The 20,259-nt window shown below is 40.5% G+C and overlaps 1 protein-coding gene across 5 annotated transcripts in view; it reads left to right on the top strand.

Moving 5' to 3' along the window:
- Positions 1-19,900, top strand: part of mura (ring finger protein murashka) — a 39,035-nt gene extending 19,135 nt beyond the window's left edge. For 2 of the 5 annotated variants that reach the window (XM_089082537.1, XM_011645585.2), the window contains 8 exons: positions 9,025-9,226; positions 9,310-9,397; positions 9,605-9,690; positions 10,204-10,791; positions 10,966-11,154; positions 11,485-11,774; positions 11,866-12,169; positions 12,471-19,900. In XM_089082537.1, coding sequence (XP_088938663.1) covers positions 9,025-9,226; positions 9,310-9,397; positions 9,605-9,690; positions 10,204-10,791; positions 10,966-11,154; positions 11,485-11,774; positions 11,866-12,169; positions 12,471-12,545 — 1,822 coding nt within the window. In that variant the 3' untranslated portion in view covers positions 12,546-19,900. Of the gene's footprint in view, positions 1-2,329; positions 2,751-4,793; positions 8,008-9,024; positions 9,227-9,309; positions 9,398-9,604; positions 9,691-10,203; positions 10,792-10,965; positions 11,155-11,484; positions 11,775-11,865; positions 12,170-12,470 lie in introns of those variants that run through there. The other 3 variants (XM_011645584.3, XM_089082536.1, XM_089082538.1) reach the window with 3 other exon arrangements.
- Positions 19,901-20,259: the final 359 nt, after the last annotated feature.

The following is a 20,259-nucleotide window of genomic DNA, read 5'->3' as shown; positions in this document are numbered from 1 at the left end:
GATGCTCGCTCTATTTCGATGCCTTGAGTCTCAATTCGAGCCTAAATCTCAAGAATTTATTATCGTCGGGATGAATAGATCTGATACATATTACAAGTACCTACGGTATTAGTAACGGCGAAGTGAATACTTCAGGTAGCACTTTAGGAAGCCGTCGTTAATAGCAGGTGATTAAGTACCTATAGTTAGGAGTTAATTCGTAAAACTTATATTCATGATTCACGATGTCATAAAAGGCTTTACTACCTTGGATCGTACTTTAATCTTCCACTTTATTTTATTCGATTCCGTCAGTTAAGCATACGACAATGATGAATTTACTTGAGACGTTTACTGAAAAATCACATTTCAAATTCACACCGTAGCATTTTATCTGGAAAATTCGTGACGATATGTCGCGGATAAAATTAGCAGGATGATGGTTACAAAATTCCTTTCGAAATATCGTTCAACAAAATTAAATAGCGATTAAATTAAATGGCCTTATTTAATACGATATGGTTTCTGGTAAAAATTGCTTTGTCGAAAAATTCGTTGCTCGTCGAAGTGCCCTGCGTACAGCTCGAGCTTCATGGATTTTCAAGTTTCTTTGCTCGCGCGGTGTGCACCAAAGTACCGATGTTATCCAAAGAACGTCCGTTCGTCCATTAGACGAGAAGTCGCGTCGTTATATAAAATAACTGTTAATCGAGGAAGGATCCGCGAGCGCTATTTTACGACGAGTGCGACATTTCCGGAAATTAGCGGCGCTAAATATTCGCATTACGTGACTTTGCTAACGCTCCGTTCGTTTATTAAAAATACGATTTACATGTACGCAGTCGTTCCTTTTCACACACACACACACACACACACACACACACACACACACACACACACACCACATACACGCGAGTGTTTTATTACGACAGCCCAGTGTTGGTAAAAATGTTATCTCGCCAGCCAAATTGTTATTTCTTGAATAAAACGTCTACCTGTACTTTGCTCACTATTTATACTTTATTACGTGCAATCGGAACTGCAATGATAACTTCCATATCGTTACGTAATTTTTTAATAAATACGCAGCGCGGAAATCTTTTTCGTCGGTATTTAACGGCGCGTCGGTGATGCTAAAAACGATATCGCGGCTTTTCCATAAAGTGATTGATCTCTATGCCTGAAATAGTAAACGTGGGTCTAATGAATTTCCATGAGGCTATTTAAACTCTCGAGAAACGCAGCTCCGGGCAACTTTGCATTTAGACGTAGGTGGTGCGGTTACCAGGAAATGCCGCGCGCGGTATTGCATATGAGGTATACATATTTTAGCAACACTGGTCGCGAGCTAAGGAAACGAGCGAGGGAAAATTGAGGGCTCGGCCAGGGATGATTAGGATAGGATGTTCAACGCCGATGAGAAACCGTCGATCCGTAAATTATTGGGCGTAGCCCACGAGGAAAACGCATCCGATTTGGTTCGCCAATCGGTTGCGCAAGTCGTTTACTTTGACAATCGATACCCCGACGGGGTTATTTTAACTCGGGTATCTCCTCGGGTTGAGACAAGTCTTCCGATAATGCCCGCGGATAAGTGTGGCCTATCGCGAGAGAGAGAGACACGTTTCTTCCCGCGGCTTCGCGACACACATTTCTTTCCGCCTCGATCGATTATTTGACACGGACACGGACGGTTTAAAACGTTCTCGCGAGGCGAGCCATTTGTGTCTCATCGAGAGGATAAAACCCCGAAAGGAAATCTCCGTCGAAAGGCTCTCCGGACCCCGGACTCGCGGCGTTTTCGAGCGGCGGGCACGTGTACCGCGTATTTCAGGGAATAAACACGACACGATCAAGCGAGTTTCCATGGCGAAAAAAATATCAAAGTATCGGCGGGGCGCGGGATATATCGGTGGCGGCCAACTCGGATTCGGATGTTCCCTCGACGCGTCCGTCTCGCGTTTCGAAATGTCAAGCCCGGGGAAGGGGTTAGAGAGACAGAGAGAGAAAAGGGAAAGAGAGACCCGGTCGCATCGGTTCGGAATACTCGCCGACCAGATAACGTTTGAATACCCTCGCCAGGTTCCTCTCGGTGCACGTCGATCGGTTCAGCGGGTGATCTTACGAGAGAGGCGAGAGGACAGCCGGCTGGCTGCACCCAACGTCGCACGCGCACATCGAGAAGCAATCTCCTCGCGTCAAGCGTGAGGACGAGGACGACGACAACGACGACGACGACGACGACGACGACGACGACGACGACGACGACGACGACGGCGAGGAGGGGGAGAAGGAGGAGGAGGAGGAAGGAGAATACCGGACGAGAGAGCAAGTGACAAAAAGGGTGAGGCTAAGCGAGAGAGAGAGAGAGAGAGAGAGAGGGGGGGGCGCGAGCGAAAGGAAAGAGGGACAGGACGAAGGATGAATGGCCCCGGGAGTCATCAGCATCGCGGCTTGGGCATGCATGGACGTTACAGAGCCGTGATGGCCAATGGCGCCCCGTCGGGGCCGCACGCGCGCGCCCCGGCACCGTCCCATCCCCGCAGCGGTGGATGGCACCCCCACGGTCCGCACCAGCAGCAGCACCAGCCTCAGCAGCAGCAGCAACAGCAGCAGCAACAGCAGCAGCAGCAGCAGCAGCAGCAACAACAGCAGCAGCAGCAGCAATTCGCCGCCGGCAGCAAGGAATACCCGTACCGGCAGTGCCCGCCACGATATCACAATGGGTATATTAACGAACCCCGCGCAATTGCGGCCGCCGCCCCTAGCCGGTGAATACACGCGATTGTCGTAAGGGTGCACGCGCGCGCGCGCGTGCACTTGCCGAGTACGCGGCTCGAGAGAACGGGGGACCCAGACGGTGGGGTACCGTGACGGGAATATTTCTGTGTAGTCCTCGCCGGGGGTAAATCTAATCTTTTCTCGTGGAAATGCTTTCGTTGCGACGAGACGCGCTTTGTGACGATGCGGTAATACTCCCCTCGATATGCCTTTTTCTCCAATATTCCACGTTTACCGGTACATGCTTTTTACATCTCGAAATTTCCTATTAGAGGAGAAATAATGGTTTATTATTGCAGGATGTACGATAAACTTTACCGTTCTCTAAATAATCAATGTAGTTATTAAGTGCCTCAAGTTGTGCTTTGGCTTAATTATTGATGGTCCTTAAATACCGATGTAACAGAATGTTATTTTTCCTCACAGAGACAAACCTAACGTTAATCTTTGAAAATAATGCGAAGATTTAACGAATTTTATTTTATGTAGAAAAATTACATAAAATTAATTTCTTGTATCTATTCTTTTTTTTCCATAAAAATATAAAATGGATGAATGGATGAATGGAAAGTCGTTTAGATCGAATTAATATTTAATATTTACATTAATATTTAATTTCAATGCAGAGAAAAAGTGGAGCAATGACATATATTAAATTACAAATCACGTTACAATATTAAATTGAAAATAGTTAAAAATAATTCTTTCTGTTTTTAAATACGTATGTTTTTGACGGAAAAACTTGGATTTATATTACGGTCATCATCACAAAAATATTAGCCACTTGGGTGTCTTTCGGTTTAACTGAATGTAATATGAACGTTTTTTCAAAAATCGTTTCAAATCACGGAAAATTTTTACGCAAAACAATCTTTATTAGAAAAATATGTAAGTATTTTTCTAATAAAGATTGTCTTGCATAAAAGGAGGGCATTGTATTTTGTATATATTTTTGACATATGAATAATCTATAGGCGAAACAATTTCAAACGAGAGATCTAACGAGATAGAAGATATATTAATAGAAACTTTGTTCCGCTCTATAAAAATTTAAAAAATACGATGAATTTATAATGACAAGTACATGCAAACATTGACAAACGTTTGGTTAATTTAATCAGGGTTTGTATAGGGTGTCCTATAATTTACTCTTTCCTTTACTTATTCTCTATTAATAGTTTTTAACAACTTCTTAATTTTTTTTTAACAGTTTCTTTTTATAAACAGATTTTCTTAAACTTCTCTTGAGAAAACTTGATCTTCGAAAGTTGAGAAAAAGTTAATCCGCTTGACATTAAATGAAGAAAGAGGACTTGCGATTTTTATGTATACCTTTGAAGCTTATCTCATGAAGGTAAATTATAAATCGCAAACAATAACTGTGACTTCTTTCAATATCTCCGCCGATGAAAAGAACATAATGTTACGTAAACGAAGAAATTCCTTGACTCTAAAGAACATGACGAATAACGAATTTGGAACGCCCTGTACAATTTTCACGGACTTTCTATCAATTGTAGAAAGTCCGAAGTAAATAGAATTCCGTTTATTCAACATTTGGAAAACGCTCTCGATCTCTGTTAGATTACTCAAAAGTCGACATGCGTTTCATTACGAGATGGATCGAGTTTTTTCCTTTTTTTTTTTACGCGATAAAAATTCTCGTGCTGCGTTCCCATTATTCAACGTGCACTTGTGCATTAAACGTCACGAGCTTAGTACATGGCATAGCGAAAGTGCCATGCGACTCCCTCCCCCCCCACACACACACACGCGCGCGCGCGCGCAACACAAAAAATATAAATGTTTATATATTAAATATTTATTATATATAATATTTATTTTATTTGCAACTTATATACATAAATACATACATATATACATAAATATATATATATATAAATATAAATATATATATATATATATATATATAATAAAGCTATGTATATTTTATATGTTTATATATTATCAAAAGTATATAAATACATATAAAATTAATACACACCCGAGCATTCCATTCATGCTGGACCGAGAGACGGTGTTCGGACGTATTTAATTTTCAGAAGAGCTGACGTTGTGAAGAGTCGACGAGTCTCTCTAATCAGCGATAATCAACGGGCCCGCCGCAATGACGTGCCCGCGAGACGCGCTTTATTTCCGTGCTTTCGCACTTCGGACCCCTCTTTTTCAGTAGTTCGGCCGCGTTTCTCGTTTATCTGCCTTAATTTAAATCGGTTTATCGATTTTCCTACTTTCTTCTTCCGCGCCCGACCGCGCGAATTTTCGTTCTACACACACACACACACACACACACCACACACACACACACACACACACACACACACACACACACACAGACACACACACGCGCGTGTGTATAATGCAACGTCGCATTGGATTTCATTAGACACGACTATTATACTCTTGCTGCATTCAAGTCGTGTGTAGACCTCACAACTCGACGGATTTATGAACGTTCAATTAGGATTTCTCGTTGGATCTCTCGGGTGTCTCGATAGCGCCCGCCTTTGATCTTAATGACAGAGTTTTGAAGTCCGCGGACTCCTCGGAGAATATTTCGAGCGAAGTCGCAATAAGTAATCTTTTAATGTAATGCAACGTTAAATTGAGCTTCGGATTGAAAATCTGATAACGAAAGTTTGCATAGAAATTTAAACGAATATTTACCCTGTTTGTTTGCCCTTTACATATTTTATAGCGTTTAATGAAATAGAAGCGTCTCGATTCGATTTTAATTGAGGAGGATTCCAAATAGCTCGGAGATTCTGTTATTAAAATTAAGAGCAGGAATTGTTTACATACTCCGTATATGCAAAGTGGTGTTAAATAATCGTGACTTCCACCGTGATAAATATTGTTGAATGTTAAAGTAGAGAAAATCTAAAAATATTTTTTTTTAAATATTTTTTTAACACGTTGATCTTGATAAAATATTCACGTGGAAGACAAGTAAAGATGAATATAATGAATTATTTTCATTGACGGAAAAGTGAAAAATCATGCGATATATTTGCATCGTAAATATCGAGTCGGTTTATCAATTTATTGTTTCACAGACAAAACTTTAGAATGAACGGTACATTTTATTTTTAACGCGATTCTTCGTTAATTATACAGTATGTGTGGAATTGGGAGGAAGTACGGTCGGTCAGCGGCATCCTGCATGTTAAAAACTGCAAGTTGCATGTAAAAAGACATTGAAAAGTGTTAGCTCATACTTGTTCGACTTGAATCTCATTGTCAAGCCCTGCTTGTATATAAAGTCATGTCGCAAACACGTGTCTATAAATTTCACGATTGCACGATTTTGAGAGACGCGAATTCTTTCTGTCTGTCGAAAAGTTGCGTTAATAAAATAAACTTTATAAAGTCAAGATTTTCAAGATGGAAAGAAAACTTTTGCTAGCTGAAGTGTCTAAAAATTTGAAATATAAATGTGAAAATAATTTTCATCAGCCACCAAAATAATTATGTAAAGTATCAAAAATTTTTTCAGGATTATTATCATGCTTAAGCGTCAATAATTTTGATTGGCCAGAATTATTTTCGGATCTATATATTAAGATAATTAAGCAAAATGGTTCTTTCCGTGTAATACATTCGAGAAAGTACGACTGACATGTAGATAAAGATTTATATTTCATTGCGGAATACAATTTTCTAACAAAGTTTCATCGACATTGCATAAATAAACTTATTCACTGACATAAATTTTATTTCTACCGATGTATCTCTTGAGAGACATCTACAAACGTTAAAAATTAAAATCATACAGGCAGAAAACTTAATTCGCGATTCAATTAGCATAACGGATATATCCCACGGGTGGATTATTGTCATTTTCTACGGCGTTAGACAACTCGGAAGCCTATTTTCTCATTGCAGTCGTGTACAAACTGATGTAATCTTGCACCATTTTACGATCGCCGCTATTGACGCATGACATCGACATCTTTGAAAACCATTTAATTCCGCCAATTGAGCTCCACTATTTGCCGAGAACGTACGACGTTTTACCACGTTCGCTTTAACATTTTTATTTTTCTCAACTTTTTCTATGCCATGTTTATATGTTTCACTGGTTATCTTGTTTGGCATGCTCGCGCATACTTATCAGTTTCGTGCAAGTGTATAGATTTTTCCTCTTTCTTACGACCGTGGCAATTTCGATTCCTTCTCTCGGAAATACATTAACACGTGGCGGGTTAGGGTAAAAGAGTAAGAAAACGCGAGGATTCCCGTTGAAAACATTGCTCAGTGATATTTTGTTAATATTATTCTTTTTACTTTATCGCCGGATCGAGTATTAGGCAGTATTTAAGTACAACTTACTCGAATCAAACTTAAGTCCTACTTTATGGCAATAAAATTAAATAAAAAGAATGATGAATTGACGAAATATTATCGAGCAAACGTCCTTCTTCAGGAAAGTCGAGTACACTCGAGTACGATAACGCGATATTAAATATAAATGCATTAACCAAATTGCGAGTACAATGTGCAACATTGATGGCAAAAGCCGTACAAACGCGCGGATGAAATTATGTAAATAGCATTATGTTACATCATGTACTACGAGTGAGCGTAGTGTGACTATTTTACGAACGTCACGTCGTGCATTATATAACGTTTACAGTTCGGTTTCCATTGATACGTATATTCTTTATGACGTCGTTCACAAGGTAGCCGGGCTCCGGCGGGCCGATTGTGTAACGATAAATAAATCCGCGGCCAACAAAAATAAATAAACCGCCGGCGCTCCAGTTTGTCGAATCGTTAACTATTACGGCCAATTTATTCGTCCATTCTTGTAGGTCAAGTGAATAGTGACGGGAGATAACCATCCTGCCGCCGCTGTCGGACGGATTGTGTTCCCTCGGTCGTGGATTCGTCATCGTGAATTCGGCCGTCGTGTTCCGTTAACCGAAAGTTGAAGACGGAATCGGATATAGCGCTGATAAATATGTCAGTGACCAGACGTTTCACCGTTGAATCGCGACCCTTGAATCTTTAACGCGGCGAACATTTCTGATCTCGGTCGAAGTAAAATGTCGTGACGCGAAAATCTCGGGGAGCAACAGTTCTACCCGCGACTTATTTCATCGATATAGCCCGAATTCTCCGAAAGTAAACCAGTCGCGATTTACCAAGGACGTTTTCAATTCGATCTTCGGCGGCGGCGGCGGCGGCGGCGGCGGCGGCGGCCGTCCGGTTCTTATTTATGATGTGAGTAAGACGCGTCGTGTTGCGTCGCGTCGCCTCCCGTTGCAGACATCGCTATCGTTTCAATTCTGATGACAGGCGACTTTCATAAATCATCGCGAGAAGACGCTTGCTTAATCGCTCGAGCCGCAAGCCCGCGAATCCACGACGTTGCAAATCGCGCGACGGCGCGCTCTCTTGCGAATGAGGAAATGGAACACCGGAATGCTAGCTCGAGCTCGAAAAAACGCGAGGCTGGGAAAGGGATCCTCGAGGAGGATTTTCGATCGGGCGAATCGGGTCTACGCCCGGAAATAAGATTTTCCCTGCGAATTTGGCGCACGCCGGTGAGACCTTGCACGCCAGCAGCAAGTCGAGTGACTAAAATTAATTAGAGACGTCGTAATAGATCACGTTTCCCCGCATCCGCGTCGTGGATCAATACGTGGAAACGCGAGCGAGAAACACAGATTCGCGGAAAAACTCTTTCAAATTTGCATAACGTTATAAATTCTCGTTTTAATGTAATTAAGAAAGTAACGATCAAATTTGAAGAGGAGAAGACTAGTTGTTCGCGAAAAATAATCCGTTGTTGAGGGAAAAAGGATCCGTCGTTCTCGCGAGTTTCTTACGAAACTCCTCTTGTCGAGGAGGAAAAGATCGACTCCTCCTTTAAGCGTTTCTCCTCTTGCACGCAGAAAACTCCGCGGTATCGCTCGGCTCGCGGAGGCAGCGGGATCTGCGTTGGCCGAGATCCTCGTCCTGCCGCCGCGGCGAGCTGTACGTGACTCATCTCCGGTTACGAGCGCGGCCAGTATCGGCACTTATAACCGAGTTATCGCTTGGCGGGGAACGGCGTATCTCTCTCGCGCGGATTTATTACGCATTTTCCGTTCACGTCTCTGCGCGCGCGCGCGTGCGTGCGTGCGTGCGTGCGTGCGTGCGTGCGTCCGGTGCACCGGTGCTGTGCACGCGACTCTCGGCAGCGTATCTCTCGCAGCACAGAGCCCGAGTTCATATTTTCTCTTATGCACGACGCAGGGATTGCCCCGGGGTCGGCACGTCCTCCGGGCCGGCCGGCAAGGAGGTTTCCTATCACGGGAACGTGGGCGGAAGCAGCGTGGGATATAAGCCGCCCCCGCAGCACAGCCCGCAGACGAGGGGCCCGCCGCCGCATTTCCCCCAGGAGCCGGTTGGCCCGCCGGCCAACTCGCCGCCGTTGCACATCAATATCTGCGGCCAAGTAACATATCTCTTCCTCTACCTTCTCCTCCGTCTTCCGCTCGTAAGAGGGTTGTCTAATTTCAACCACCTTCGTGATTTCAGGAGAACACGATGCGCGGCCCTATTCTGAACATGAGTCCCGGCCTCGGAGCCAGCGGAGTAGACATGGAGTACCGCAGGAATTCTCAAGGTATCTCGTCGGTTCCGTCCTCCGGTCTGTCCATCCGTTCATCTGCGACGGAAGTTCATTGTCCGAGTCCGCGCAATTCCTTTCTTTTTTTCTTTTTTTTATTTTGTTTTGTTCTTTCGTCGTGTCAGTTTAATTCGGTGAGGTGGAGACAGTCTCTCGTGATCGGATGTCGCGGGGAAAGTTACGTAAAGTTACTCTTGCTTTCAGCCACGAATCAGCTACCTCTGAGTCCCGTGCAGATCCAACCGTCGCCGCCGTACTACAGGCAGCCTAGTCAAGACGACGGTAGAAAGGTGAGTGAGTGTGTGTTGGTCCACTTGTTTCTTTTTTTCTTTTTCTGCGCGCGTTTTTATCACACAGTTAAAATGACACCTCGATGTCAATACGTTTATTCATATCTTCCATCGAATAATTTACACGAGAAAAAAAAATTCGTTGATAATGACGTCACGATTGACACAGAATCAACGAACTGAACTCTTTCGATCAAATGAATATTATTTTATACATTTAATATTATTTATACATTTCGACAGTTCGACAATCAAAAAGTAGACTTCTAAGAGATTTTTCTAACGACCCACAATATTCTTTTTTTCTCTGAAGAGAGAACGCTTGCGCGAAAAGAATAGAATTTTGCTGAAGTATCTAAAAATTTGACCAGATACAGATCTGAAATAAATATTAATTGAAATGATCAGTGCAAGCTTTTTAATGTTTCACCGGGAAGTTGAGAGTCAAATGGCATTTTCTGCATAATGTAAATGAGTAAGTAATAAGCGATACGGAACGCGATGTTTTGCCAGAGCGAGTCGCCGTCGAGGAAGCGTCGTCGAATTTCTCGCAACGGCACTGTGTCTGGTATAGAGGTCCGAGAGACGACGCCGCCGGCGCCAACGCCACCCCTGCACACGACCCCACCGCCTTGGGAATTCGGGGGTGCGCCACAACGACGTTCACCTCGCAATCGCATCTCCACCCGCGGCAGCCCAACCGTCAGGAATCGTTATCAGCGATACTTGGAATCGTACGGACTCTCCTATCCTTTCCTGCCGAATCCTCACAACATCCACAATCACGGCCTCCACAATTCGCATCACAACATCCATGGTTCCCACCCTCATGGACTGCATAACTCTCACCACAGCATCCATAATGCGCATCAGGCGCATCCCCATCCGCATCCGGCGGCAGGCGGCACAGGGCATCATCCCGCGCAGGGTACGAACGCCCCCGTGGTCGTCGACGTGGGTCAAGTTGGGGTGTCTGGCCTAGGGGTTGCCGTTAGTGGAGAGCCGCTGTGGCATCCGCAGGCGACTGGCTATAGAATCCCATGTCAGCTCCACAGTCTCTATACGCCACACGGAACACATCCGTTTGGACATTCGTGTCAGGTAGGTCGGTTATGAATTCATCCACCGTGAATGACTGAGCGAATGGTTGCTTCAGTTTTTTATTATATACACAGGTCGTCCCTTATTTGCAGACTGCGTTGTATTTATAACTCTGATATAAATGCTATTTCCATTAACTAAATCTTATGTTTTACCATGACATCGTTTATTCAGGTGACTCATCATCACAATCATTATTCTGCTGCACATCCGACGCATCCAAGTCATGGAATCGTCGGTTCTTTGGTGGGTGCCGCTCCCAGAGGGTACGCGCCACCGGCCGGGGGTGTTGCAGGTCTGCACACTGCAGGTCCACCGCCCGTCCACACCGATTACACAGCACATCATCAATTATCTCAGCAGGTAAATTTGGAAAACTTATCTTTGGTTTTCGTAGTCCTATCTTATCTCAAGACTATCCTAAATTTAATCTTGGGTAGTCTTAAGATTACTCGGTCAATATAGCGAAAGTATTATATAATATTTCGAAATTGTATCTCAGACGATCTTAAACTTTATCGAAAATTTACCTATACATTGTTTGACATAATTGTATTCTTCCAAGAAAAGTAAAATGTCATTAATCAGAATTCTCAGGAAAACGTTAACAATAATAATTTTTTAGAAAAAAGCTTTTTATTATGCTACGATATTTTTGCGCAGTTCTTAACGTTCTCTCTTTTATATTTCCAGAGAGATGTTGAGCTGGAACTGATAGAGTCCCATCATCATCACAGAGTGGGCGCCGCAGCTGGTGCGCCATTGCCATTACCACATTCGTATTCCCCACCGGCTCTTACGCCGACAGTGACGACACCGCCGCCCATATTCCTATCAGAGACGCGAAATAGTCAATTGGAGATTGTACAGAACAGATCTCGGCGACTGACGTCTAACATTCTGCGACGGCCGAGATTCGGTAGATGGAGGAGCACGACTCAGTTACCACCCATGGCTTATCCGGGATATTTACTACACTTCCTGTGCGTAAAGTTTCTATGTATCATAATAATTTCAAGGAAACGTGCGAAATACTGATTTAATCTGTATGGCGATCTGTATTTATTTTTACAGAGCGATGTTCAGCAATCCACCGCTATCTCCCTACAACCAGGCTGAATTATCTTCGCCGGATTCGGTGACGGAGAATTACGAGGCGCTGCTATCCTTAGCCGAGAGACTAGGGGAGGCAAAACCGCGAGGTTTGACTCGCGCGGAAGTCGAACAGCTACCCTCTTACAAATTCAACGCGGAAACACACCAGGGCGATCAGACTAACTGCGTTGTGTGCATGTGCGATTTCGAGGCCCTCCAGTCATTACGTGTTCTACCGTGTTCTCACGAGTTTCATTCAAAGTGCATTGATAAATGGCTTAAGGTGAGTCGCAATATCTTTTTGAATTTAACAAACCATATAATTATATCTTTTTTATATCAACAATATATTTTTCTGAAAAAAATAAAGCTTTATCTTACTTTGTTAAATTTATTTTCTTTTCCTTTCACCTTATATAAGTTTTTATTTGACAATGTCACATGAGAACAAAAGAGTTTTTATTTGACAATGTCACATGAGTTCAAAAGATGTAAATCGATGTTTTTTAACATTTTAAAAACTATATCAATTTTCCTCTATGTGTCAACTTAATTCTATAAATCCGATGATTTTATCTTTTCAGTCTAATCGAACGTGTCCGATATGCCGTGGTGACGCCGGAGAATATTTCGGTAATAGCAGCGGCGGTTCTGACTGACGCCAGGCCAGCGATGTACACTAGCGCGAAACGTCGCAGCCATCGAGAACATTGCCACTGCGCATTAGTGCGGGAATGCCAGTCGTTGCGTTGCTGCTATTTCACGCGAATCTGTGCCGTTAAACATTCGATCATCTGCTTACGTCGCTGGCGAGAGATGTTTTCACGGTCGATGGTCAACTACAAAACCATGTTTCGACCATCGGAAATAACGATGCTGTGACTGGCTGAATACAAATGTGATGGGAATGGTTATGATCGTACGATCTTGTTATATATCCCAGAGCGTCGCGTATAAGCAGAGATATCAGGCTCGAGGAAACGGTGCAGCGTCTTTTCGTCTTGCGTTTCAAGAGGAATAGCGAGATGCAATAAAAGCAATTTAGCGAAAACGACGAAAATAGGAGATTCAATGTTCCGTTTAAACTACAGCGCATTTTCCTATTAAAACGAAAGAAAAAGTGAAATCGATATTACTTGATTTTTGTTTATAATGCTTTAATGAATATTTTAACGCTCATTAATTATTTGTATCGCTACTCTGCATTCTCGAATTTATGTACATAAATAACTGTATACGCAAACATTGCAAACTTTCTATTAACGTTCCATTTTTTTATAGTTTGTCTTTCAATTCAGTAATTGTATATATTTGCATAAACACCCTTATTCATATATGTGTGCGCATACAAAACCAGTGTTAGTTTTGTTTGGACTTAACCAAATGTAGAACACTAATTCTTTTGCAATAAAAAAAAAAGTGTTTATCGTCAGGTAAGGGAAAAATTGTAACTTCCTATTGTTATAGGCTCTTGTGTCTTTGTAGTATATATACATATATACATATACATATATATATACACATATATATATATATATATATATATATATATATATATAGACCAGCTAATTATTTTATTATATAATAGAAATGTATGTAAGTAAAATTAAAATTAGTTGGCGCCTTAAGTGCCGTAGGTAGAAATTGTTGGATTATTGCACCAGATGCCACGTAACTATTTTACAAAATATCTGTAGGTTCGTGTTTAATCCAAATTTTGTTTCTCTCTCTTGCGGCAATTAATCATAGTTATCTTTTATCTAAGTGTGCTCTAACAGTGTGGTAAGATTGTTACATTGTGCACTTCATGAAGTGCTGATTTAGGCGATACTTTTGAATAACGCGTGAATTGCGGAGAAGAGGATTGCTTTTAAACCGCGAGAGAGACGACCTGGCGCATTAAAAAAAAACCAGTCAAGTGCACCCGAAAAGAAACAAAAAAAAAAAGGGAAAAAGTGGAAAAAAGAACGTAAGAATATCGCTTCTGTTTCCTGCGTATCTACCTCTAATAGAAGAAACGAGACGATTCATATTTTTTTATATACACATCTCTTAAACAATAAACATACCTACGATAAGTAAAAGCAAAAGCAACCGGCTAGGAAATGAGGTCTAGATGTTTCAAAACATTCGAAGAACGATAAAAAAAGGATTAATGATTGTAGAAAGAACTTCTGAGAATAAGCGAACGCCCTAAATACGGAATGCGGATATAATCTCACGGTTGAGAAATTTTTATTCAATATATGTTGAGTTTTTCAATTGGAATTAAAAATGTATATGTTTCGCGATTCACATTCGTAGAAGCGCTTACAGTACAGATCGGATTTTGCGATCGACTAAGTTGTGTGCTTTTAGTTAATTATATAACGCTTCCTAATTTACACGATATTTTTATATCAGTGTCAGGAGAATTGAGAAGATTTGTTTATTAGTCTTGTTATTTTTAGAGTGTTCATGTATACATTGTTAGATAGCGTATGTTATTGGCAAAAATATGAATTGTTGAAGATAGTTTATTATGTTTCCAAATTAATAAAATTTGAGGAGTATATAATGCGCATCGTTTTGGCGAATTTCTTTGACGTTATTTTTCTTTTTTCAATACGCTCCTTTCTGACAAGTAAACTTCCGTTCCAATTTCTCACGATAATCAAAGAGAGAATTTCGAATACGTGATCGCTGTGAAAACTCGATAGTCATCTCCAGATGTAATTTGCAAAAAATTAATATAATAGCGCATTGTGAGATCGCACGTACGAAGTAACAGTTCGCAAGCGAAATGCTCTAGCGAAATGCAATGTGGGCGATCCGAATGAAATTTACTCGATGGATGTGCGTGTATATCGCGTGTGTGTGTGTGTTTGTATGTGTGTGCGTGCGTGCGTGCGTTTGTGCGAAGAAAGATGCGTTTGCCTCTGTACATTTATTTCTCTCAGATGTAATACAACTAGAATGCGCGAAGAGATCGTTTTATGATATCTGCGTATGATGTCTAGTTCTATAAAATGCATCGATATCGCCTTTAAGCTTCAATACCGTTAATTGCGATATTAAGCGCAAGAGAAGTGCTATCCATTGCGAATTATAAACGTGCGTAAAGCGCCTCGCGAATCCCTGTTACAATTATCTTTTCTATTCGTTTTGCGTTAGATAGTCTCGTTTAAGCACATTCGAGAAGATCGACGTTACCACGAAATCGCGTCAATTCGAGGAGAAAATTCGACAGCTGGTTACGATCAGAATGCTGTTTTCCGGACGCCCCTCGCGCGATCGAAAAGCTTCCTCACATTCCAAGCACTGCGGAAACTTGGACACTCGAAAGAGAAAAAAAGAAAGCACGGAGAACGTGGGGGAGACATCTCTCACGCTTCCGTCTCTCCTGGATATCCTTCCAACTTTTCATTGCGTGCCTTTCTGTACACCGACCGAATCGTCGCGAGAACGCGCGTGCTTTGTTTAGGGGAATCCGAGCGATCGACCACCCGAGTGTCACACACTCGTGAAGCATGCGAAGAGAGGGGGAGAGAGAGAGAGAGAGAGAGAGAGAGAATAAAAAATATGTATATGTATATGTGTGCGTGCGTGTATGATATGGTCGAAATTTACATTTTTATATCTGGCAAACGTTTAGGAATACTAATGTGTCGGCGATATCAGGCCGATGCTTGATGAACGCGTTAATAACTCCCGGATAAAATGTCTCGGGCTATCGTATTCATGCCCCTATCCGGCGTCAAACGCAGCTTATCGGGGTTTTCGTTCTCGTCCCAAGGGAAAAAAAAAAATGTTCGATAGGATATGAGCGATAGGATGAAAACGAACAGAGGGAAAGAGAAGGAGGGTAGCTGCGTTCGGCGCTTATAAGTGCGCGGTGAAATACAGGCCTCTTGTAAAGCAGCGTCGTAGACGCGAGGAAGATCGAGCGAATGTACTCATTTGCGACTCATTGTGTCGTGAAACGACACGATGAGATATCTCGATGGCTCTCCTCTGCACTAGTTTAATTTTAATTCCACCGAGAGATCGACGGATTCTTTCATACGGCAATAGCCCAATTTTTTTTCATAGAAATCTTTGGAGGATCAATATTTTCGATATTCTCAAAGCGTTGTTGAACCTTCAACATACTTACTGATTGTACCAATCGTGATCGACGCAAAAGAAAAAAATGTTAAAAAAAAATGAAAAAAGAAATGTTGTATCAACGGTATCAAGTCTAATCGAAGATCTATCTCTCGTTAGCTTAACGATATTAAAATATAACTACATATATAACAAGATTATTTTTACTTAGCTTTGCTCTTGATACGATTGTACATTTTTTTTTTTTTTTTCGTATATTTTCTATCATCTACGATGTTTTCAATTTTAGAAAAAAACTATATATAAAATATATATGTATATTTGTAAAATTATAAATTATGTATATATGTATATATAAAATTTGATCGGTCCGTTGTTTCAAGCTCGTCTGTGCTTGCTCACGATCAGTTAACTCCCGAAGGTTCATCGCTCTTCATTTTGACTTTTCGCCTCAGTTTGTGACTTCGAAATATTGATCGCCGAAGCGTAATCCTTTTTAACTCGACATAACTCGTCCGTGTGTTCTACGCTTACGCATATACGTAACAAGCTATGTATACTTTCTAATAGCGTCTAGTTTCTAGTGTTATACGGGTCCTAACTTGTTGTCACGTGTGCCGCGGGAAAGCGCCAGAATTCTATGCCCTACAGGAATATCAAAAGTTTCACGAGGAAGGACGAGCGAAGGAAGCACCTATCGATCCTTTCTAGATGCGTAAGAAGACATATCATTTCATCGCGAAAGACACGCTGCCTCGCATTGCCGCGCTTTCTCTCTCTCTCTCTCTCTCTCTCTCTCTCTCTCTCTCTCTCTCTCCATCGCGCCGCGGTGACAGGAGAGAGGCGAAAGGAAAAGTCAAAGACGGCTCATTTACAACTAGTTTAAGCTTAATTAAGCGAACCGATGAAAATTGCGAGAAGGAACGAGCGCTCGATGGATGGAAGGCAACTCCAGAATTCGAGAATCGCGCTTAATTAACGCCTAACGAAGAGCAGATCCGCGTATTCTTCGAATGTTCGAACAAATCAAGTAAAATTGCTTTGTCATTAGTATCTTCCTATATTCTTTAGCATCGAATTATCTTTACGTCTAACAATTTTCAATGATCTCGCCGCATATCTCGTGAGTCATTTAAATTCATTTATTCGCATTGTAAAATTAACTGACCATGAAGATACGTTTGGTGTGTAAATAGAAGTCAAATTCTTACAGGAAATTTCCGAAGTTTCCACAATTGCAAATGATGCGATAGATAACAATGAAATAACTTTAATTACAGCAATTCCGACCATCTAACGTGGCGTTCCTTGAAAACTCTAGTTTAAAATAGTGTATAATTTGTCAGTAATACGTATCTTTAAGCATACTTGACCATTATATCAATCGTAACGGAAAACAATCGATTTTCAGAACGTCTTATAAAATGAACTTGATGAAATTGCTGTACTTTGAGAAGAAAATCTTATCTTAATATAAGAAGGAATTCTGCAGCATACGTCTGAGAATCAGTAATAGGATTAAAAGAAGCATTCCTGAAAAACGTTCGAGAAATCGATTGTTGAACAGTACCAAAAGTAATTGTTCCGTACTAACAAACTCGCGAGCCGTTTTTTAAATACGCTAAGCCTAATGTATATGTGTAAATAGGAAGGACCTGCATTACGTTTTTTGTGCGATACGCAAGTCGACTTGAACTTCTCGCCTCTTTCGCAAAAATTATTAGGGACGAATCGAAGTTACATGGTTACTTGATTATTTATCTCTTTGATCTCAAGAAAAATTTATAACGAGCATATATTATTGCAGGTATACAAATTTCTATATCTCCTTTTTTTTCTTCTCTTTCTTTTATTTAATACATCTCCTCCTGACACAGACAGTATGTGAATTTTTGCGTTTCATTTTCTTTTTTTTTTTTTTTTTTTTTTTTGAAAATTTAGATTTAATGCTATTTTTTGAAAGAGAGATATATTTTCTATCTGCGTTTTATGAGTAATACTTTCTTTATGATTTTCACATATTGAACTGTGTAAAGTTTTTGTTATGTAATTGTAAATTGTACTGCCCCGTGGACATCTTTGGCAATAAATACGACAAAACGAAGCGCGAGGCTTCTCTGTGAACGGGCAGAATCCGATTTTTTTATCTATACAATTAACTGTGTACTATAATTCGGTTACATAGTCAGCTTTATGAAGTCGACGCACCCCCGAGAAAGAGAGAGAAAGAGCGAGGGCTCGCGACTCGTCACCCCTTCAACGATAATCATATCAAGTGACCTGATAGAGGCTTATTTTTCATATTTCCGAAAATAAAAGACGTCGCACCGAGTTTTTCGATAATGCGTTTTTCGGTTCAATTAAATTCGCTGTCCGTGGGATGGAAATAGACACGACTGACTGGGTTACCATACGTATTATACAATATGTAGCTATTCTACACGTTAGTCGTTAAATACTTTGAAGTCCTATTTTCTCTCGCGACCGAAATAAGGAATGTGTTTCCAAGCCATTGTATCTTCTTCAAATCGTGGGTTTTTCAGCGAACAAAAGGACCCAAGATAGAAATAAAAAATCATATAAAGATATTAAGATGACGTCAAAATGATATCATGGTGGTGTCATCTTGATCTTTATATGATTTTTTATTCTACTTGGATAGTTATTTAGGTTCGAAACTGAAAAGCGTGATGTGGCATGCCGAATCTCAAGAAGACATCAATATATATAATGTGTCGTTTTTCAATTGATATTTGTACACACACACCACACACACACACACACGCACACGCACGCACGCACGCACGCGTACACAGTTGCGATTAATTAATTAAAACTTTAACAATAAATTTAACTTAATAAAAACTTAATGCGGCATTGAATAATCAAAATATATAATATCATAAATTAAAAAGTTATCAATAACGATCTCGAATTTTATCTAAAAATTTTAGATAAAAAGATAATGAATATTCGAAAACTCTTCTGAAAATCGAAGATGAAAGAAAATAATTCTGAGATATGTCCTGTCACAAAAATGATTCGTTACATATCCAAGAGAATCGGTCTATTAATTTTTCCAAAATGTCACAGACCGTTCGTCGTTTTCTGATATGAGAAAGAGATATGGTTTAGAATTTTGTAAATACGAGCGATATCTTCCTATCGTTTATTCTTTTTTTTTTTTTATTATCCAGCATGAATGTAAAAAAAAGAAGTTCATCTCGTTTTACGCGGAGGCGTTAATATTTTGGGAAGAGGAGCTTCGTCAAAAACTACGTGATAATGAAATATGCATAGACTTTGTTAATTCATAGGCTGTCACCTTGGCAAAATGCGATTGTGCGAGGTGTTGCGCGGGGGAAAGTGCGTCGTCGTTTCTAACAAACGAATATATATGATTGTTCTCGTATGTTAACTATGATCGCTAATAATTAAGAACGGCGGAGTGGCTGTCGTTATCGCTGTAATCTAATTTGTTTCTTAGTTATTGTTATCGCAATCAATATATTTTCGCTATCATTTATCCATTTCACTTCATCGCAACGCCGATTGTTATGGCTATTATTTCCGTTATTATTGATTAATTTTGCAATTTTGCTGGTTTACCGCATTATTATCTCGCGTCCGCCAGCCAGACGAGAGGATATAGGCTTTACTCGCTATAATCTACAATACGTTAATTTCGAAATGTTATGTGGCGAAAGTCCACGGGAAAAAAAACTCGAAAGCGCCGCAGAAAATAGACTATTGTACAGATGCAAACACACATAACGATGCCAAACATTACATATTACTAGCATTACGTTTTATTATTATTATTATTATTATTATTATTATTATTATTATTATCTCCATGATTATATATCATTATTATTCTTATTGAACAAATTACACATTTTTTCATATTAAACTAACATTGAGTTGACTCTCTTTCGTATTTATTTTAGTTTTTAATTTTAATTTTCTCCCTTGCTATCCCCATTAATCTATTCCGTTTTCTCACCGATTGTTCCTTGCGGAGCTTTAATTCGTAAGATGATTTTAAATATATATCGCGTGATTCTCATTATTATTTAAATCTGTAATGAATCGTGCTATTGTCTCTGATTATTTATCAAAAAATTTTTTTTAGCCTTCGATACGTCTGGCCTGCAATATTTTTCGAATTCTTAATTATTTCGTCATCACTCTTGTTTCTTGGCGTGAAAAATACGGACCATTTATATTGTCGAACTGCAACATCGCGCGTTCGCCCTCGGTCTCTCAAGCTCGAGCAACATTTCT

Source organism: Pogonomyrmex barbatus, unplaced genomic scaffold (genome assembly GCF_055798465.1).
Source record: "Pogonomyrmex barbatus isolate J1 unplaced genomic scaffold, ASM5579846v1 scaffold6, whole genome shotgun sequence".
In the NCBI taxonomy this organism is placed as follows: domain Eukaryota; kingdom Metazoa; phylum Arthropoda; class Insecta; order Hymenoptera; family Formicidae; genus Pogonomyrmex; species Pogonomyrmex barbatus.
The sequence above is the reverse complement of the archived record's forward strand: the minus strand, read 5'-3'. Positions and strand labels throughout refer to the sequence as shown.